Source organism: Protopterus annectens, chromosome 16.part0 (genome assembly GCF_019279795.1).
Source record: "Protopterus annectens isolate FY-2018-M chromosome 16.part0, PAN1.0, whole genome shotgun sequence".
NCBI lineage: Eukaryota > Metazoa > Chordata > Ceratodontiformes > Protopteridae > Protopterus > Protopterus annectens.
Window position 1 is genome coordinate 502038053 of NC_056750.1, and position 19354 is coordinate 502057406.

Genomic DNA, 19354 nt, shown 5'->3' on the forward strand with positions numbered 1-19354 from the left:
GGTCTTAATCCCCTTGGGACCCTGTGAAATTGTTTCTGGGTCAGCAGTATGGCTTTTATAAAGGAACTGGTGAGAATCAGGAACCCGGTAATATCTGTCTGGTTTAACAGGGGCTGGAGGTAAAGAGTCTGGATTAAGACTGGCTTCTGCGTACACATCATCCAAAATATCTAAAACAGGAGGGATAGCCAGGGGCCTATGCTGGGGGAGCAGTAGAAATTCCCTGAGCCTTTTCTTGGAATCTGAGTAATCTTGGCCTTCCCAGTGGAAGTGCTCTCTCAATGTATGCAGGGTTTCCCCAAAAGAGTAGTCCTCAGGGGGGGAGACCGAGGGAATAGACTCCTCAGCATCAGAGTCTTCAAAAGGGGAATAGGCGTAATCCTGGTCCTCAGAATGGTCTGAGGTAACAGAAGCCTGGTCTGAAGAAGGGTAGTCTTCCTCCAACCTGGGTCTTTTGTCTGAGGGGGGGGGGTGAGAACCCCTGATGAGAGTTATCAAATCCTCAGCCATTTTAAGCATCTGTTTTTTAGGCATGGGGCCTTGAGAGGAGGTCTGAGGACCCTGTTTTTTTAGTTTTCATTGCAGCTTTAGATTTAGTGAAAGATTTAATAGAGAAGGTGGTAGGCCTGAAGACGCCTTCAGAAATGGCAGGCCTCGCTAAATTTCCGGTTTCCCCGCCAAGAGTGGCGTCGGTATCTGCAGTGGGAATGGAGACCGAGGAACCTGCGACCTCTGGTACTGAAGTCACCGGTAAAATAGTTTCATCGGTAGTCAGGTGCTGCGTAGGCGCCTCGCTGAGAACCGGAGAACCAGTAGTCGGCCTAAGCATGGTCTCAGTACTCGGTGCAGGCCTCGGATGTCGGTCCTTATCTTTGCGTCTTTTGGCTAAAACTGGCATCGGTGTATCCGACGACATGATATTATCAAATTTTTTGCCAAAATAATGAAGGGCGAACTCCGCCCGGCACTTAATAGTGCGCTTGTTAAACCTAGCACAAAAACGGCAGGCCGAGACGTCGTGGTCTGGCCCTAAGCAAGGTATACAGAAAGAGTGAAAACCCTTATGCGGTATTTGCTTCCCACAAGAAATGCAATTATTAACTTTGTCTGACATCGGTCTGAGGCAAGAAAAGTTTCCCCAACGGGGTACTTAGCTTTAAAGAAGACTTTGGCTGAAATACTGTTCGTAAATCTCAGGAGCTGGCCGACCAGCACTTGCGAACTGCTTCTGCTTCGGGCACCGCGCGGCAAGAAAGACTGAAGAAAATGGCGTTGGCTGCCTCTTTTATACCCCTGCCGCACTGACGTCAGGGAAGAAGCGACGACAACCGACGCCGGGCCTAGACTTTGGAATTCGGCTGACCGAGGACCCGCCTGATGGCAGGATAACCCAAGTGTGATGACTGCAGCTGTATGCACGATGAACATCTACAAAAACATTTTTTTTTCTCGATCCTAGAACAGGGTCATTTGAGTTTAAGAGGAGGCAGCTTTAAAAATTATTTAGAACAAAAAGAAGCCAGATGGCAGATAAAATTAAAAGCTGATCAGCCACCCGGCTTAAATGATGCCATCAACATAAAATGTTTTTTAAAAGATCGGAGGGTGTATGTTAAAAAGCAATTTAAATAATGGTTAATGGCTTGAAGCATTGCCCTTTTATATGCTTGCATTTTATGATTGTGTTTTAATTACTTTCAATTGTATTTGATTGGTTCTTGAAGTATTTAAATATTGTGATGTACAGTATGATTTGTATTTCTGAGGAAGTCTGCATTGACGAAAGCGGAGATTAAATATTTTTTTACGCTAAAGTGTTTATCGTGGTTTGTCACAGCGTGTTCAGCTTCACAGTTTTTTATTCACTACTTTTTTTCAGTTTGTAGTGTTTTTAGAAGTTAGAGAAATCCATACAGCAAAGAAAACCTTTTAGCAAAAGGTATGTTTCTAAGTGGCAAATGAAGAACTTAACCAATTACAATCCCAAATTAGGGAGATTGGAAACTGTTTAACCACACTGCTGATGCCAGATAAATAACTTACTCTATTGTACAGAGCATGTCATGCAACATTTCAGTGCTTCATTTCATCCAGATGAAAATTCAGGTTTAACTAGAGCCGTGGTGGAAGGGAAATGACATCTTACACCTTGGAATCCCATAAATACAGCTCATATATTTTGCTACTTTATTGCTGTGGAGACTGAATACACACATTTCCGTGATAATAAATTTACCTTGAGGTATTCAAGTGCTGTACAACCTGCTACTCTCGTCTCTGTTTCTTCATCTTCAAGCATTTCTAGGTAACACACCATTGCCTACAGGAATAAAAAATAATAATTAATACAAGTAGTAGAAAAAAAAAACTACAGTCAAAAATCTGTATTAGAGACAAGACCAGCTGGTATCACTAGTGACCAGGGTTTAGGAATGGATCTTATTTACACAAATTTCACAGGGGAGGAAATACAAGCTCTTCAGCTGCAGCTCTGCCTCTTTACAAGAAAAATGATGAAAGGATAAATGTCTCCCATCCCTAACCAACTTGTCTAAAGGACAATGTAGGGAAAGAGTAAGACACTCTGGTCACATGAACAGTAGTGTCCATTTTTTTCAGCAAATGTCTTTTTTTAATTAAAACAAAGCAATGTTGCCTGTTTTGGATATAAAATACACGTACACACTGGAAATCAGAACTGTCTGCAAAGTTTTCTTGTAGGCTGAGACAGTTAAAATGAAAGACAATCTCATGGCCCGACTGTCAACAAGCAGTGTCATTTCTAATCTACATTAAATTGCTGACTGCACACCATCGACACATGAAACACTGAAAAAAATCAAAAAAAGTCTAAAGCATTTTTTTGCAGGGAGCATGGTGTCCTGCAATCCCCACGTGCACTATTAATTACTTACACACACACACATATATATATATTTATATATATATGCAAACATATACAGTTTATTAACTTCAAGGTTATACTACAGCTAAGAAAGGGCAAAACCCCACTCCCTACTGTACCACACCTCAAACAACCAGCTACTGCCACTTTTCAATGTTTTCTACTTTCAATATTTTAGAGTCAGTGTTCTGCATGTCAATGATTTGTGGTGTTGACAATTTAAGGTAGACCTGTGCAGTTTCATACATGATACCTAAGAATTTCCAGCCTGGATAGCCTTCTTTCTGCAGATTTTTTTCTCCAGGAAGTAGTTATGATGTATACCTTTAAACTAATCTAAACATTCTATGAACCCTAACTGGTAATAAGTAATAAATAGCAAACTCACTAGTTTAATGAGTTAAACCTCTACTTGTTTGTGGAGATGTGACCTGCAATTTGATGTGAAGCAAATCTGTTAGCCTTTTTTGACTTTTGGAAAAAAAATACGCTAATTATACATATCTGCCTAATTCAGTAAACATCTGTAACCATCTTTGAAGTTATGCAGTTTAGGCACCATACATCAGTGCAAAGTCTTTCCAGCATTATATAAGTTTTCATTTCATATCATATCACAAACTACCACATGAAGCATCTCTGGTTCAGATTATTAATGCAAACTAACATACAGCACACATTCAAAATTTTCAAGAAAAAAATAGCAGTATCTCCTTTACTATGCTTCCCATTTTGATCTTGCTTGACACATTCCATGTACTGAGTGCTTTTTCCACATTCATTTAAGCAATATTTCTAAAAAAATACATCAGTATGTCCATGTTAATTCACCATCTAAAAATGGAAATATTTCAAATAGGCTGTACAGAATTCTGACCTAATCTATGTTCTTCTGGCTAGCTTATCAATCCTGACATTGCTATGGCCACTGAAGTTATGGATACAGTTAAGAAAATATGCTAGTACATACAATGAATATTTGCATAATTAATCAAGCATCCAAATCTAAATACTCTGTAGCTATATTACTCTGTTCCCAGCAGCAATGCTTTTGCTGTATTCTGCCATTTTATATATGTGAATCTGATATCCTTCAATACCTCATAACATTGTTTTTTTTCAAGTTATTAAAGCAAAAATTACACAGCACATATTCATAAACTGTGTAGAATCTAATTACCATGTCACTCTCCGTGTGCATCCTGTTTGGGACATATCACATTTTTACTTCCACTGTGAATGGCCTTTTGGTCTGCATTCCAATGGTATATAATGGATGTACTATGTGCATTTCAATTATTTTTATATTAATATTTTATAGTGTTAACATAAAAATGCAAATGTTATGCAGAATGTATTTTACATAACTTAACTGATCAATAAAGCCCTGGTTTTGTCAGTCTGTTCTATACGCAGTTACACAGCCTGTCAACACATTCCTTGTTTGGACCGTCAGTTATGCACATAGCTGTCAAAATGCAACTACATAATATTTAACTTACATAATAAATCAGTCCTCCAATACAACTATCTCTGCAGTCTTACAAGTCCAACCAGAGGTTGCAAGATCCACTAAACTGCTTCAGGTTCACATTATTAATGTCGCAATATTAATCAAGAATTTATGTACTCACCATAACGTTCGATGTATGTAGTCCATCTCGCCTCACATTCTTACCCATAGGTTCGGAGCCGAATATCGGCTCCGACTCGGCCTATTTACTAGCTCAAAAGTCTCTGATTGGCTGGGCTAAGAGGGTATCCCATAGTACACTGCTTCGCATCCCCAGATCTAGTTTGCTGCAAACAACTCAGTTATTGCATACATAACATACATCCATACATACTAAATATCCAAACAAATTAATCAAAGGGACTCTGCATGATAAAAAAATCGCCTCCAAATCCTCCAGGTAGGGGGAAGGCGGGAGGGTAAGTAAGAATGTGAGGCGAGATGGACCACATACATTGAACGTTATGGGGAGTACATAACTTCTTGATGTTATGTAGTCCTATCTCGCCTACATTCTTACCCATGGGACAGCGTCCCTAGCACCTACAACCCGGGTGGCTCATAGGAAAATACTCCGGAGAACCGTGGAGCCAAATGAAGATCTGCCCCTGGAAACCACGTCCAATTTGTAATGAGAGACAAAGGTGTGAGGAGAAGCCCAAGTGGCCGCAGCACATATATCATCCATTGACAATCTAGCCTGATAGGCTGTAGATGTGGAAACAGCTTTTATGGAGTGGGCTTTAGGTGGAAAGGGCAGAGTTTTACCTGCTGTGTGATAGATGAAGGAAATACAGCTGGCTATCCATCTAGAGAGCGTGACCTTGGATACCGGAGAACCAAGCCAGTTTTCGGAAAAGGAGACAGAAAGTTGGTCAGATTTCTGAATCTCTTTTGTCCGATGGAGATAGAAGCGTAACTGTCTATGTACATCTAGTTGGTGAAATCTGAATTCTGCCTTGTTGGAAAAATTGGGGAAGAAAACTGGCAGCTCAATAGACTGATTTATATTAGACAGAGAAGCCACTTTGGGAAGGAATGATGAGTTTGGCAAAAAGGTCGCAGCAAGGTTGACCCCATCTGCTGAAGATTCGCTCTGCCACCAGGCGATTCAGGGACCACTCGTAGGGCATAAGAATCGCCCTGCTTAACTTGTCTGCTATCACATTGATCTTCCCCGGGATGTGCGTTGCCACTAGAAACCGTTGGGAAGCTATTGCCCAATGCCACACGTGCATGGTCTCCCTGAATAGTGGGTAAGATCGGGTTCCTCCTTGCTTGTTGAGATACCACACTACTGAAATGTTGTCCGAGTGTATCGCAATAGTCCCTAGAGGGAGGACTTCTTGAAGTGCTTGCAATGCAAGAAGCACTGCTCTCATCTCTAGGACATTTATGTGCAAATGTATGTCGTGCTCCTGCCACGTGCCTTGGACCATCCTGCCGAGATAATGCCCCCCCCCCATCCTATCTGGGAGGCGTCCGTAGTCACTGTGGCCACAGGGACGGGTGGAACAAAGGGTTTTCCTACGTTCAAGTTGTTGGTGCACAGCCACCAGCGGAGGTCCTGCTTGCATTTGTCTGTCAATAGGATTGGATGGGATAACGGAAGTCTTTTGAGAGACCATTGGACAAAGAGAAGCCATTGAAGAATTCTCATGTGTAAGCTCGCTAACGGAACCAACATGATCATAGCTGCCATGGTCACTAGGAGTTGAAGAATCAGTCTTGCCTTCGCATGTCTCAGAGGCATCAGTGTGAGAATTTGTTGTTGCAACCCTGTAATCCTTTCTTGTGGTAGGAACACTCGCATTTGAATGATGTCCAGCTCTGCTCCTATAAAAGTGACACGCTGTAAGGGCAACAAGGCAGATTTTTTCCAGTTTATCGTAATGCCTAATTGGTGACACAGACTGATAGTAGCATCCCTGGTCTGAATTAGTAGATGCCTGGTGGGGGCGGTGAGGAGCCAGTCGTCCAGGTACAGAAACAGCTGGAATCCTTGACGTCTCAAGTGAGCAGTCACCACTGCCATACACTTGGTGAACACCCTGGGGGCTGTGGTGAGACCAAAGGGCAGGGCTCGAAACTGGAAATGTCTGGCTCCCAGCCGGAAGCGTAGATGACACCTGGATGCCCTGTCCATTTTGATATGGTAGTAAGCATCCTTCAGGTCGATGGAGCACATCCATACTTCCTTTCCCAACAATGGGAGAATAGATTGTAGGGTGACCATCCGGAATTTGGGCTTGTGTATGTAATGGTTGAGTTGAGTGAGATCTAGTATGGGTCTCAAGTCCCCTGTTCTTTTCGGCACCAAAAAGAATCTTGAGTAAGCACCTAATCCGATCTGGTCTGAGGGGACTGGTTGGATGACTCCTTTTTCTAGCAGCTGAGATACCTCTGAGGCTGCTTGACCCTTTGACTGGGTGGAACGTCCGGGATCCTTCTGATGGGAGGGGGTACTGAACAGAATGGGATGGTGTAACCTTTGGAAATTATCCTTAATACCTATCGGTCCTGGGTGATGTTTTCCCAGGCTTCCGGATACAAGGAAATTCGACCCCCGACTGGCTCCGGATAAGCACAGTCGGGCACACCCTCAGGAGTGAGAGTATGGGGAGCCACGAAAGGAGTCGCGGTGCCCAGAATTGCGGGGGCCCCCTCTGCCTCTGGGGTGATGTCTACCTGAATAACTCCCCCCTCCCCTGCCTCAGGAGAGGGTTTCACCTTGTGCAGCAGGAAAAAACCTCTGTGATTTCTTGAACCACATCTTTCCCCCCTCGCTGAGCCTTGGGGTAAGGCCTAGACGGGAGGGAAAAATGGACCCCTACAGCAGACAGGGTCTTTCCCTCTTGCTCGCACCTGGTGAGGGTGTCTTTCACTCTGGTCCCAAAACAAGGAGGAACCATCAAAAGGGGCATCAGTGAAGGAAGACTTGAAGGCCTCCACACAGTGACACAGGCACAGCCAGGCTTGCCTTCTCAGGGCTACACCTGAGCTGGCCACTCTACTCGCTCCCTCGGCTGCATACGAAATGAGTCGCATAGACAAGTTTGCGATGGAGTTGAGGGTAGAAACTTGTGCGTTGACCGTCTGAGCCACTGCTTCAGGTATGTTACCCGCAAGAGTATCTCCTAACTCCTTAAGGAGATCTCTCTGGAGCCGAGTGAAATGAGATAAGTAGTTCAGCGACCTTAAGGTGAAGGTGGCTGAAGACAAGGTATGCTTCCTGTACCGGTCCATAGTCCTAGACTCCTTGTTAGGAGGATGGACTGAGGAGGAAGACTCTGCAACTTCCTTCTGGGTGGCTGCCACCACCACCATGGCATCTACCTGGACTCCCTTTGTCAGAAATTCTTTTCCGTGGGGGGGGGGGGGGGCGGAGAGGAATTTGTTGGGGCGTCGAAATACTGGCTCCATGGAATCAGGGTTTTCCCACACTCTTCGACAAATAAGGTCAAGAAGTTCATCGAAGGGTGGAGACACCCAGGAGGCAGAAGGTTGAGTGCCAAAAGCCTTGAGGAATACCGACTCCTCCTCGGAAGGGGTCTTGGAAGGCCAGTCTCCTCTTTGTTTCAGTATCTCCAGGATATCGGAGAAGGAAACATCATCAGAGGAAGACTTGGGGGACCCTTCCGATTCCTCAAGGTCAGTATCGGAAGTGAGAGACTCGTCCTGGGAGTCTATGTGCTTCCTCTTGCACAATTTCTTTCTGGGAGGTTCCTCAGGCACAGGCTCTGAGGGACCTTCAGAAAGTGGGGGACCGCTCGTGGGGGTATCCTTAGGGCCTGGTGCTCTGCTGTCCAAGGATATGTGGGTGTCAGAAGCTCTCGCCGGAGTGGTGGGGGATGGAATGACCGACCTGAGTGACGTAGCTGACAACTTGGCCAGTGAGCTCCGCATGGCCTCGAAGGTGCCCCCCCCCCCCCCGAGTCCGAGGACCGACCGGCCTCCAAGGCCATGACCGGGGCTGGTTTAAGCAGTCCCTTTAAAATCAATTTGTTTTTCCTCTCTTGGAGCACCCTAGGACTGAAGGCGTGGCAAAAACTGCATGACTCCTGTAAATGGATGTCTCCAAGACAGTAAACACAGACAGAGTGTCCATCCGTGATGGACATTTTATACCTGCACTTTGAACACTTTTTAAAGCCAGAAGGCTTATGATCTTTCTGATCCTTAGACATATTCAAAGAACTAACAACTTCCAACAGGTGCAAGCACACAACGAAACCACAGTTAACAATAACCAAAAAAGGGCGGGAAGCCCACCAGTTAGACAGTACCACAGAGAAGAGCGAAGCTCTAAACCAACAACAACAATGAGAACACTGAAAGAGAACCTCTAACTTAAACGGTTCTCAAAAGAAAAATACAATAACAAGCTAACTAACTACTCACTAAGGGAGGACTAGGTCCTCTAACTAAAATGGGCCTAGCCCGTGGGAACCGTTAGGGATACCACAAAAAACACTACTAACACACGAACACAACTATTGCAGCAAGAATAGCTATTAAAATAGCTTTTGAAGTATGAAGCAACCAATTTCTCAAGAGAAATAAGTCAAAAAAGAGTACTTAGCCACAGCCAAGCGAGACCACGTCCGAGCGGCAAACGAGATCTGGGGATGCGAAGCAGTGTACTATGGGATACCCCCTTAGCTCAGCCAATCAGTGACTTTTGAGCTAGTAAATAGGCTGAGTCGGAGCCGATATTCGTCTCCGAACCCATGGGTAAGAATGTAGGCGAGATAGGACTACATAACATCTAATGTTTGCATGAAACAGGCACTAAAACATTTATCAGCAGAAACCATGATCAGGTTCAAAACAAAACCACCATGAAAATGAGTATCTATTGAAGTAGTGTTCCTTAACCAAGGAGTCAGCACAGTGAAAGGATAGGGCTTGAGGCAGCAACAAGTTAAGAGTACTGTTTAGTACACAATGGAATAATGAATCTACTACTACTCACCATCATGTTAATTACTTGCAGGGGGGTTTGTCCTCCTGCATCCCCAGACATAGGGCTGTGCCTCTATCGCGGTCTCCAATCCTGCTGTACCTCAGAGTAGAGGGAATTCCTCCTAGACACCGCAAGCCCAGAATGCCAACACCAAGACTGCTGTACTTCGGAATAAATGGAATACTCCACGATACGGCAACTTCGGAAGTATATATTTCCCCTCTTTGTACTTACTGCCTCCTGCTTCTCAGCGTGGCAGCTAAAATTTCTCAGAACATAAACAGGAGCCCATCAGGACAGCTAATAGATGACGTGGTGCCCCCTTCCAACAACTGCAGTGTCCAAAGCACAACTGTTCAACAAAATAATTATTGCTAGACACAGAAAACCAGCTACAGTGGCATACAGGGATTAAGCTCTGACTACCACTCAAGCATCTCAGTCAACTGACTAAGGGGACAATGAGCAAGCCCACTGAGGGGGTAGGGTGTGGCAAAGCAGGCTGTGTACTGCACAAGTCTCTTTGAGGAGATGCTAGAATATAATACCAGGCCTGAGAGCAGGCATTAGACTCATCAAACTGTCGATGGGTTTTAGCCTTTAAGGTGGGTGTGTGGAAGCATGCACTCATGTGGAAAAGATGTTGTGAGACAATCTGGTTAGGTGGATTGCAAATCTTTCAGGCCACGTGTGGTGTTAGGCTATTAAAAATACCCCAAACCAAGCCAGCTCTACTGGCATAAAGGGATATAGCCTTGACTAAGGCCCAGGCAACCAGAATTTAGTTACTGGCTCTGGTGGAGGGAGTGAGCAGCTGCCATCAGCTCGCCTATTCTAAGAGAAAGGAGGTGCCACTGGTTTGCTACTTGGGTGACAGCTAGCAGGAGCATGGGCTGGTAGGGAATGTGCTGCCATGGTGCACATGCACATGTAAGCTGGGGAGATTCAACATGTGAAGGCACAATCCCCATGCATGCAGCACATAGCAGAGACCAGGAAGCTTCTGACAGGGTGTGTTCCACAGGGGGAGCATGGTTAGGCACTCCACAGAAACAGCAAGCTGGCCCACAATCCTACATCTGACTGCTGCCACTAGGGAATGGATAAGCGAAAAGAAAGTACAGTTTTGTACATACCATAAATGTAGATGTCCGATAGATATGCAACTGCAGTCATAACATATGGGTTGTCCTGCCTCAGGCAGCCCTCAGTCGGCCGAATTCCAAAGTCTGGGTCCGGCGTCGGCTGGTGTCGCCTCCTCCGGCGTCACCACGGCAGGAGTATAAAGGCATCGGCCGACGCCATCTTCTTCAGTGTTTCTTGCCCCAGATGCCAGGTGCCCTCCTAGGAAGGCTAAATTTGGTAAATGGATAAAAATAATCCCAAACATGCACAACAGTAATAAACAGATACACCATAGGAATACCCCCAGCTAATGGGAAAAGGGGTAGGGACCCAAAAAGAAGGATACAGAGGGGTAGGTGGGAGGGAAAATCCGACTGCAGTTGCATATCTATCGGACATCTACATTTATGGTAGGTACAAAAAGTACAGTTTTGTACCTACCATAAATGTAGATGTCCGAGAGGTATGCATCTGCAGTCATAACAAATGGGTTGTCCTGCCTCAGGCAGCCCTTCGGTCGGCCGGATTCCAAAGTCTGGGTCTGGCCTCGGCTGATGTCGCACTTCACCCGACGTCATAGCTGCTGGGGTATAAAGGCATCAGCCGACGCCATTTTCCTCAGTGTTTCTTGCCCCAGATGCCAGGTGCCCTCTAGGAAGGCTAAATTTGGATAAATGCAGATAATTCCAAACAGTAGAAAGCAAAATATATATACATATATACATACAAATAAATACACCATAATAGATTCCCCCAGCTAGCTAAAAGAGGGGTAAGTACCCTAGGAATACCACAGAGGGGAAGGAGGGTGGGTAATCCTGACTGCAGATGCATACCTATCGGACATCTACATTTATGGTAGGTACAAAACTGTACTATGTCTTTCAAGGATGCATCTGCAGTCATAACAACTGGGTAGAATACCATAGCCAAACTGGGGGAGGAGGCACTAAGATAATGATGGTGTAGTTAAGATCCCTTGTAAAACAGCAGTTGCAAAACCTGCTCGGGATCTGGAGTATAAAGGAAGATTATAATGCTTGGCAAATGTATGCACTGAGCTCCAAGTAGCAGCTTCTAAAATGTCTTTGGTAGCCACTCCTCGTAGGAAAGCTGTAGTGGTGGCTGTAGCTCTTGTGGAGTGAGGCCTGATATTTTCAGGAGTTGTCTTTCCATGAAATGAGTAGCAGAATCGAATGCAATATCCATTTTGAGATTGTCTGTTTTGAAATTGCTTTTCCTTGCACTTCTGTTGCATATGCTACCAGAAGCTGGTCAGTTTTTCTGCTGGCCTTGGTTCTGTCCAGATAGTAGCGCAGTTGTCTGTGTACGTCCAAGGTGTGTAGTAGTTTTTCCCCCCTGCTCTGTGGGATGGGGAAGAATGTAGGTAGATGTATAGCTTGGTTTAAGGATACCCTGGATACCACCTTTGGCATAAAAGTAGGATTGGTTCTCAGCGGCACTCTATCCTGATGGAAGATAAGGAAAGGCTGCACTGCCATTAATGCCTGTAACTCAAGATACCCTTCTTGCTGAAGTGATTGCTAGCAGGAAGGCAGATGTCCTTCAAGGATGCATCTGCAGTCTTTACAAATGGGTTGTCCTGTCGTCAGGCAGCCCTTCGGTCGGCCGGATTCCAAAGTCTGGGTCTGGCTTCGGCTGGTGTCGCACTTCACCCGACGTCATTGCGGCAGTTATTCGGGTATAAAGGCATCAGCCGACGCCATTTTCCTCAGTCTTTCTTGCCGCGTGGCGCCCAAAGCAGAAGCTGTTCGCAAGTGCCGGTCGGTCAGATCCAGAGATTACTACTACCGAATATTACTTCGAAGACTTCTATAAAGCTAAGTACCACGTTGGGGACTCTTTCTTGCCTCAGCCGATGTCACAGAAAGTTAATAACTGTTTATCTTGTGGGAAACAAATACCTCATAAAGATTTCCACTCCTATTGCATACATTGTCTAGGCCCAGACCACGACGTAGCAGCTTGTCTAGTCTGTGCTTCTTTTAACCGACGGACGCTTAGATGTCGGTCGGACTTTGCTGAACAGATTTTCGGCTCCGATTTTGCCTACATTATGCCGTCGGATCCTCCGACTACGCAAATAACCAAAAAACGCAAAGAAAAGGACCGACATTCGCGGTCCGCAGTTTCGGCCGAAACCGCGGTTAAGCAAACCACGAGTGTCTCGGTTTTGGCCGAAACTGAGCAAGCGGTTCTTTCTTCAGCCGATAACATGCCTTCTACCGAGGCCTCTTCTAACCTGGTAGAAACGGCTTCTGAAATTCAACCTTCTGTTGCGGTTTCACAGGATTTATCAGACACCATTCCCCTGGATATTTCAACCCCTGCACGTGGAGCTGCTAGGCCTCCTCCAGCTATGTCTATTAAGGCCTTTGCCAGGGCTAAAGCAGCCAAAGCATCAAAACCTGTGCCTGCCAAGCCCCCCTCTCACAGGCCCAGCACCAGCTCCCATATGCTTTCTTTGGCTGAGGATCTCATCTCTTTAATTCGTGGAGCCCAGCCTCATCCAGACAGGGCCTCTCTCCCTCCTCCAGAAAAGAGGCCTAGAGCAGAGCCCCCTGAGCCAGTATCCACAGATGATTCCTCTGATGACTCAGAACATACAGACCCTCCTGAGGCTTCTTATTCTCCTTACGAAGACTCTGATGCTGAGGAGTCCATCCCTTCAGCCTCTCCTCCTGAGGAATCTTCCTTTGGGGAAACCTTGAATGCTATGAGGGAACAATTTCAGTGGCAGGGCCAAGATTTCTCAGACTCTAGAAAAAGGCTTAGGACCTTTCTACATTTGCCACAGCATAGGCCTTTAGCTATACCTCCAGTTCTTTCTGTTGTTGATGATGCATTTAATGATGCTTGCACTGCTCCTGATTCTTTACCTCCGGCTCCTGCTAAGCCCGATAGGTACTACAGGGTCCCGGACACTCATCACCACTTACATAAGGCTCCTTTTGCAGATCCAGAGACTATCTCCCAGGGTCCTAAAGCTGTAGCAGCTACTTCTTCTAAAAACCCCCTCCCCTCTGAAAGGGAATCCAGGTCCTTAGAGAGATGGGGTAAAAAAGTTTACACCTCTGCTACTTTGTCAGCTAGAGCTTTGAACTGCTAATTTCATATGATTCAATATCAAGAGTTTATGCTTGACCAGTTGACTAAAAAGCTGTCCTCTGAAGAATCTTTAGATAAAAAGTATGTTCAAGAAATGGTACATAACATACAGCAGGTTGGTAACCATTCTTTAAAATGTGGCTATGATGCACTGGAGGCTTCCTTTAGATCAGCCATGACTGGCACAGTTATCAGGAGGCATGCATGGTTGAAAGAACAGGCATTACCAGACCATGTCAAATCTAAGCTTTTGGATGCACCTATGGACAAGGTCAATTTATTTGGTTCCCCTGCACAGCAGGTACTAAAAAAGATGGAAGAGAAAGCAAAATCTGTGCAAACAGTGAAAGATTTCTTACAAGTTCAACCTCCAAGGTTTAGCAGGAACTGGCCCTCCAAGAATTGGTCCTTTCCGGACTCCTCTAAGGCACAAAGAGGCAGGAATAGGCTAGAGGCAGAAACCAATCCAGGGGTGCCTACAGGGGTCGCCAGTGGCAGGGTAACAACCAACGAGGCATGGATACAGCCACCACCACTACAACTCAATCACAGTGACTTGGCGGTGGCACACTACCAGGGAACAACTAGAAGCACCCTTAGGCGGAAAGCTAACCTTATTTTAGAAACTGGCACTGCATTACAAGAGAAAAATGGATTTTGCAAACTATAGACCAAGGTTACAGGTTCCATTTCCATACTCTACCAGGAAAGAGAGGAATGCCAAACCTACCACCTACTCAAAGGACAGAAGCTCTAAAACAAATATCTCAACTATTAAGAATGAGAGCTGTCGAAAGGTACCATCTATGGAGCAAGGAAAGGATTTTACTCCAGACTCTTCCTGGTACCAAGAAAAGAAAACAAATGGAGGCCTATTCTAGACCTGTCCGCTTTAAACACATTCCTCATTGTTCCAAAATTCAAAATGCTGACCCTACAGCAGCTTCTTCCCATGCTGGGCAAGGAGTCTTGGCTGGTAACTCTAGATCTCAAGGAGGCATACCTGCACGTCCCCATAAGACCAATTTGCAGAAGATACCTCAGATTTCTTGCAGGATCAGAGCATTATCAATTCTCAGCATTGCCCTTTGGCTTATCTACTGTGCCCAGAGTGTTCACGAAATGCCTGGCATCAGTAATTACTCATTGCAGACTTCAGGGGATCCAAATATATCCCTACCTGGATGACTGCCTGATACAAGCGGACAACAAAAACAAACTAACAGAAGACTTACAAAGAGTCATCTACCTGCTGCAAGCCCTGGGATATACAGTCAATACAAAAAATTCAAGGCTGATTCCATCCCAAAGAATAACCTTTCTGGGTGCAGAACTGGACACATCAAAACAAATGGCATTTCTAACTGCAGAAAAGAGCGAGCAACTTCCTCTCTACTTCTTGGCATTAACAAAGCAGAACCATCTAACTGCAAGAAAAGTGCTACAAGCTCTAGGCTTCATGGCATCCTGCATAATACTGGTCCCTCATGCCAGGCTGCATATGAGAAAGCTACAGTGGTACCTAAAGAATTTGTGGTCCCAGCACAAGCACAGCCTAGAAACCAAAATTCCAATGATCCCATGCCTGAAGCAAGAGTTCCTATGGTGGGCTCAGGCCTGCCAATCAAACACAGGATTGCCCTTCTGCAAAAGTCAACCAAGACAAACCATCACGACAGATGCCTCAGACCTCGGTTGGGAGGCACACATGCTGGGCAAGTGCATTCAAGGCCTATGGACTCAAGACCAGCTGCATCTGCACATAAATCTAAAAGAAATGATGGCAGTAAAATTGGCAATCCAGGCATTCAGACCTTTTCTCCAAGAAGGCCAGTTGATGATAAGGACAGACAACACCACAGTTATGTGGTACATCAACAAACAGGGAGGCACACACTCATACCCTCTATGCCGGCTGGCACTGGACCTATGGGATGTGGCTCTGAGCTACAACATTCAGTTACAGGCAATTTATGTACCAGGGAAGGAAAACATTCTAGCAGACATATTAAGCAGAACTACAACAGATGCCCACGAATGGATGCTGCATCCGGACATCTTCAAAACCATCACAAGAGAATGGGGATTACCACAAATAGACTTGTTTGCATCCCCATTCAATCACCAGTTGAAGAAATTCTGCACAAGGACTTAACACCCACTTGCTTGGAAGGTGGACTCCCTATCTTTCAGTTGGAAAAGCCTGACAGCATACGCATTCCCACCACTTCCTTTGATGCACAAGGTGCTTCTGAAGATCAAAGAGGAACGTCCGGGGTTCATTCTGATAGCCCCAGACTGGCCAAGACAACATTGGTATCCACTGCTGAGGAGCATGTCCCGGGAACAAATATGGACACTGCCCCTGATCCCATTACTGCTAACACAGAACAACTACAACATCCTGCATTCAAACGTAAAAACTCTGCAGCTAACTGCCTGGAACATTACATAACAGCAATTAACCCAAATTTATCCCAAAGGGTTAAAGACATAATCCTGGAGGCTCGTAGACCTTCAACAAGAAAGAATTATGCAGCAAAATGGAGAAGATATCTCATCTGGAGTACTGCAAAGGGGCAAGATGTGACACTGGTGAACATAGCCAACATCCTGGAGTACTTGGCGGAGCTCTTCCATACAGGCCTGTCCTATTCTTCCATCAAGATACATGCATCAGCTATTTCAGCAGAATACAGCTTGGATCCTCCTGTCTTCTCGCATCCTCTGCTCAGACAGTTTCAGAGAGGAATTAAAAATGTAAAACCTCCCAGGAAACCTCCATTGCCAGCATGGGACTTGAACTTTGTGCTAGAAAAACTGACTCTTCCTCCTTTCGAACCAGCAGCAACAGCAGAATTACAATACTTATCCTGGAAGACTGCTTTCCTGCTGGCAATAACTTCAGCAAGAAGGGTCTCTGAACTACAGGCATTAATGGCAGTGCAACCCTTCCTGATCTTCCATCAAGATTGTGTCCATGAGAACAAATCCTACATTTATGCCTAAGGTGGTATCCAGAGTCTCTTTAAATCAGGCTATCCACCTTCCTACATTCTTCCCAACCCACAGAACAGGGGAGAAAGGCTCTTACATACCTTGGATGTACACAGACAATTACGCTACTACCTGGACAGGACAAAAAACAATAGAAACACTGACCAGCTTCTGGTAGCATATGCAACAGGAAAGGAAGGAAAACCAATTTCTAAACAGACAATCTCCAAATGGATAGGAAATTGCATTAGATTTTGTTACTCCTACCATGGAAAGAAAACTCCAGAGAACATCAGGCCTCACTCCACAAGGGCTACAGCCACTACCACAGCTTTCTTACGAGGAGTGGCTACCAAGGACATTATAGAGGCTGCTACTTGGACCTCCGTGCATACATTTGCCAAGCATTATAACTTATCTCTATACTCTAGATCCCGTGCTGGTTTTGGCACTGCTGTTTTGCAAGGGATCCTAACTACACCATAATCTCTTCTCATTTCCTCCTCCCCTAGTTTAGCTATGGTATTCTACCCATTTGTAAAGACTGCAGATGCATCCTTGAAGGACATAGTACAGTTTTGTACCTACCATAAATGTAGATGTCCGAGAGGAATGCATCTGCAGTCAGGATTACCCACCCTCCTTCCCCTCTGAGGTACTCCTAGGGTATTTGCCAATCTTCAGCTAGCTTGGGGGGGATCTATTATGGTGTATTTGTTTGTATATATGTACATACATGCTTATTTTGTGTGTTTGCTCTCTACTATTTGGAAACTTTGGCATTTATCCAAATTTAGCCATCCAAGAGGGCACCTGGCATCTGGGGCAAGAAACACTGAGAAAAATGGCGTCGGCTGATGCCTTTATACCTGAATAACTGCCGCAATGACGTCGGTTGAAGTGCGACACCAGCCGAAGCCAGACCCAGACTTTGGAATCCGGCCGACCGAAGGGCTGCCTGACGACAGGACAACCCATTTGTAAAGACTGCAGATGCATTCCTCTCGGGCATCTACATTTATGGTAGGTACAAAACTGTACTTTTTCCAAGATAAGAACTGTAAGTCTGCTGTTGCTGCTGGTTCAAAAGGGGGAAGTGTTAATTTTTCTAGCACAAAATTGAGATCCCATGCAGGCAAAGGTGGTTTCCTTGGAGGCTTTACATTTTTGATCCCTCTCAAAAATTGTATGAGGAGAGGATGAGAGAAGACAGGAGGATCCATATTGTACTCTGCTGACATTGCTGATGCATGTATCTTAACGGAAGAATAGGACAGGCCATTGTGGAACAGTTCTGCTAAGTATTCCAGGATGTGTGCTAGGTTTGCTAGTGTGACATTTTCTCCTTTTTCTGCACTCCACATGAGGAATCTTTTCCATTTGGCTGAATATGTTTTCCTTGTGGAGGGTCTGCGAGCCTCCAGGATAATGTCCTTAACCCTCTGAGATAAATCAAGTTGGCTTTGTTTTATGCAATTTTCCAAGCAGGTAGCTGCAGTGTTTTTAAGTTTGGATGCAGGGTCTTGTAGTTGTTCTGCGTTAGAAGTAAAGGACATAGAGGTAGATGCCATGAATGCGTCCGAGACATGCTTCTCAGTAGCGGGTACCAATGTTGCCTTGGCCAGTCTGGAGCTATCAGAATTACCTTTGGCTGTTCCTCTCTGATCTTCAGTAGAACTTTGTACATCAAAGGAAGAGGTGGAAAGGCATATACTGTCAGGTCCTTCCAGCTGAAAGAAAAGGAGTCCACCCTCCAGGCAAGTGGGTGGTATACTCTTGAGCAGAATTTCTTCAGTTGGTGGTTGTGTGGGGAGGCAAACAGGTCTATCTCTGGCATTCCCTATTTCTTTGTTATGGTTTTGAAAATATCTGGATGCAGCATCCATTCGTGAGCATCCGTGGTAGTTCTGCTTAAGCTGTCTGCTAGTGAATTCTGTTTTCCTGGTACAAATCTGGTCTGTAGTTGGATGTTGAGATTCAGGGCTAAGTTCCACAGGTCCAATGCCATCCGGCATAGAGGGTATGAATGTGTGCCTCCCTGTTTGTTGATGTACCACATGACTGTGGTATTGTCCGTCCTTATCAGCAGGTGTACTTGCTGGATGAATGGTCTGAATGCCTCGATTGCATGTTTCACTGCCAGCATCTCCTTTAGATTTATGTGTAGATTCAGCTGGTCTTGTGACCATAGGCCTTGGATACACTTGTCTTCCATGTGTGCCCCCCAGCCTAGGTCTGAGGCGTCCGTGGTGATGGTCTGCCTTGGATGTGGTTTGTGGAAAGGCAATCCTCTGTTTATCTGACAGGCCTGAGCCCACCACAGGAATTCTTTCTTCAGACATGGAATGATTGGTATCTGGGCTTCTAGACTGTGTCTGTGTTGAGACCATACATTCCTTAGGTACCATTGTAACTTTCTCATATGCAGCCTGGCATGTGGGATCAATATTATGCAGGATGCCATGAAACCCAGGGCTTGCAGGACTTTCCTTGCAGTACGCTGAGTTTGTCTTGTTAATGCCATGAAATAGACTGGTAGTTGCTTTTGTTTTTCCTCTGTGAGAAAAGCCATCTGAGTTATTGTGTCCAGTTCTGCACCCAAAAATGTTATCCTTTGGGATGGCACTAGTCTTGACGTTTGTATGTTGACTGTGTATCCCAAGGCTTGCAGCAGTTGTATGACATTGGCCAAATCCTTTATTAATTTTGTCTTGTTGTT

At 45.2% G+C, this 19354-nt stretch overlaps 1 protein-coding gene across 11 annotated transcripts in view; it reads right to left on the bottom strand.

Moving 5' to 3' along the window:
- RIPOR1 (RHO family interacting cell polarization regulator 1) overlaps positions 1–19354 on the bottom strand; it is a 2621322-nt gene that overhangs the window by 158936 nt on the left and 2443032 nt on the right. For all 11 annotated transcript variants that reach the window (XM_044058659.1, XM_044058658.1, XM_044058663.1 and 8 more), the window contains one exon: positions 2237–2320. In XM_044058659.1, coding sequence (XP_043914594.1) covers positions 2237–2320 — 84 coding nt within the window. The remainder of the gene's footprint in view (positions 1–2236; positions 2321–19354) is intronic.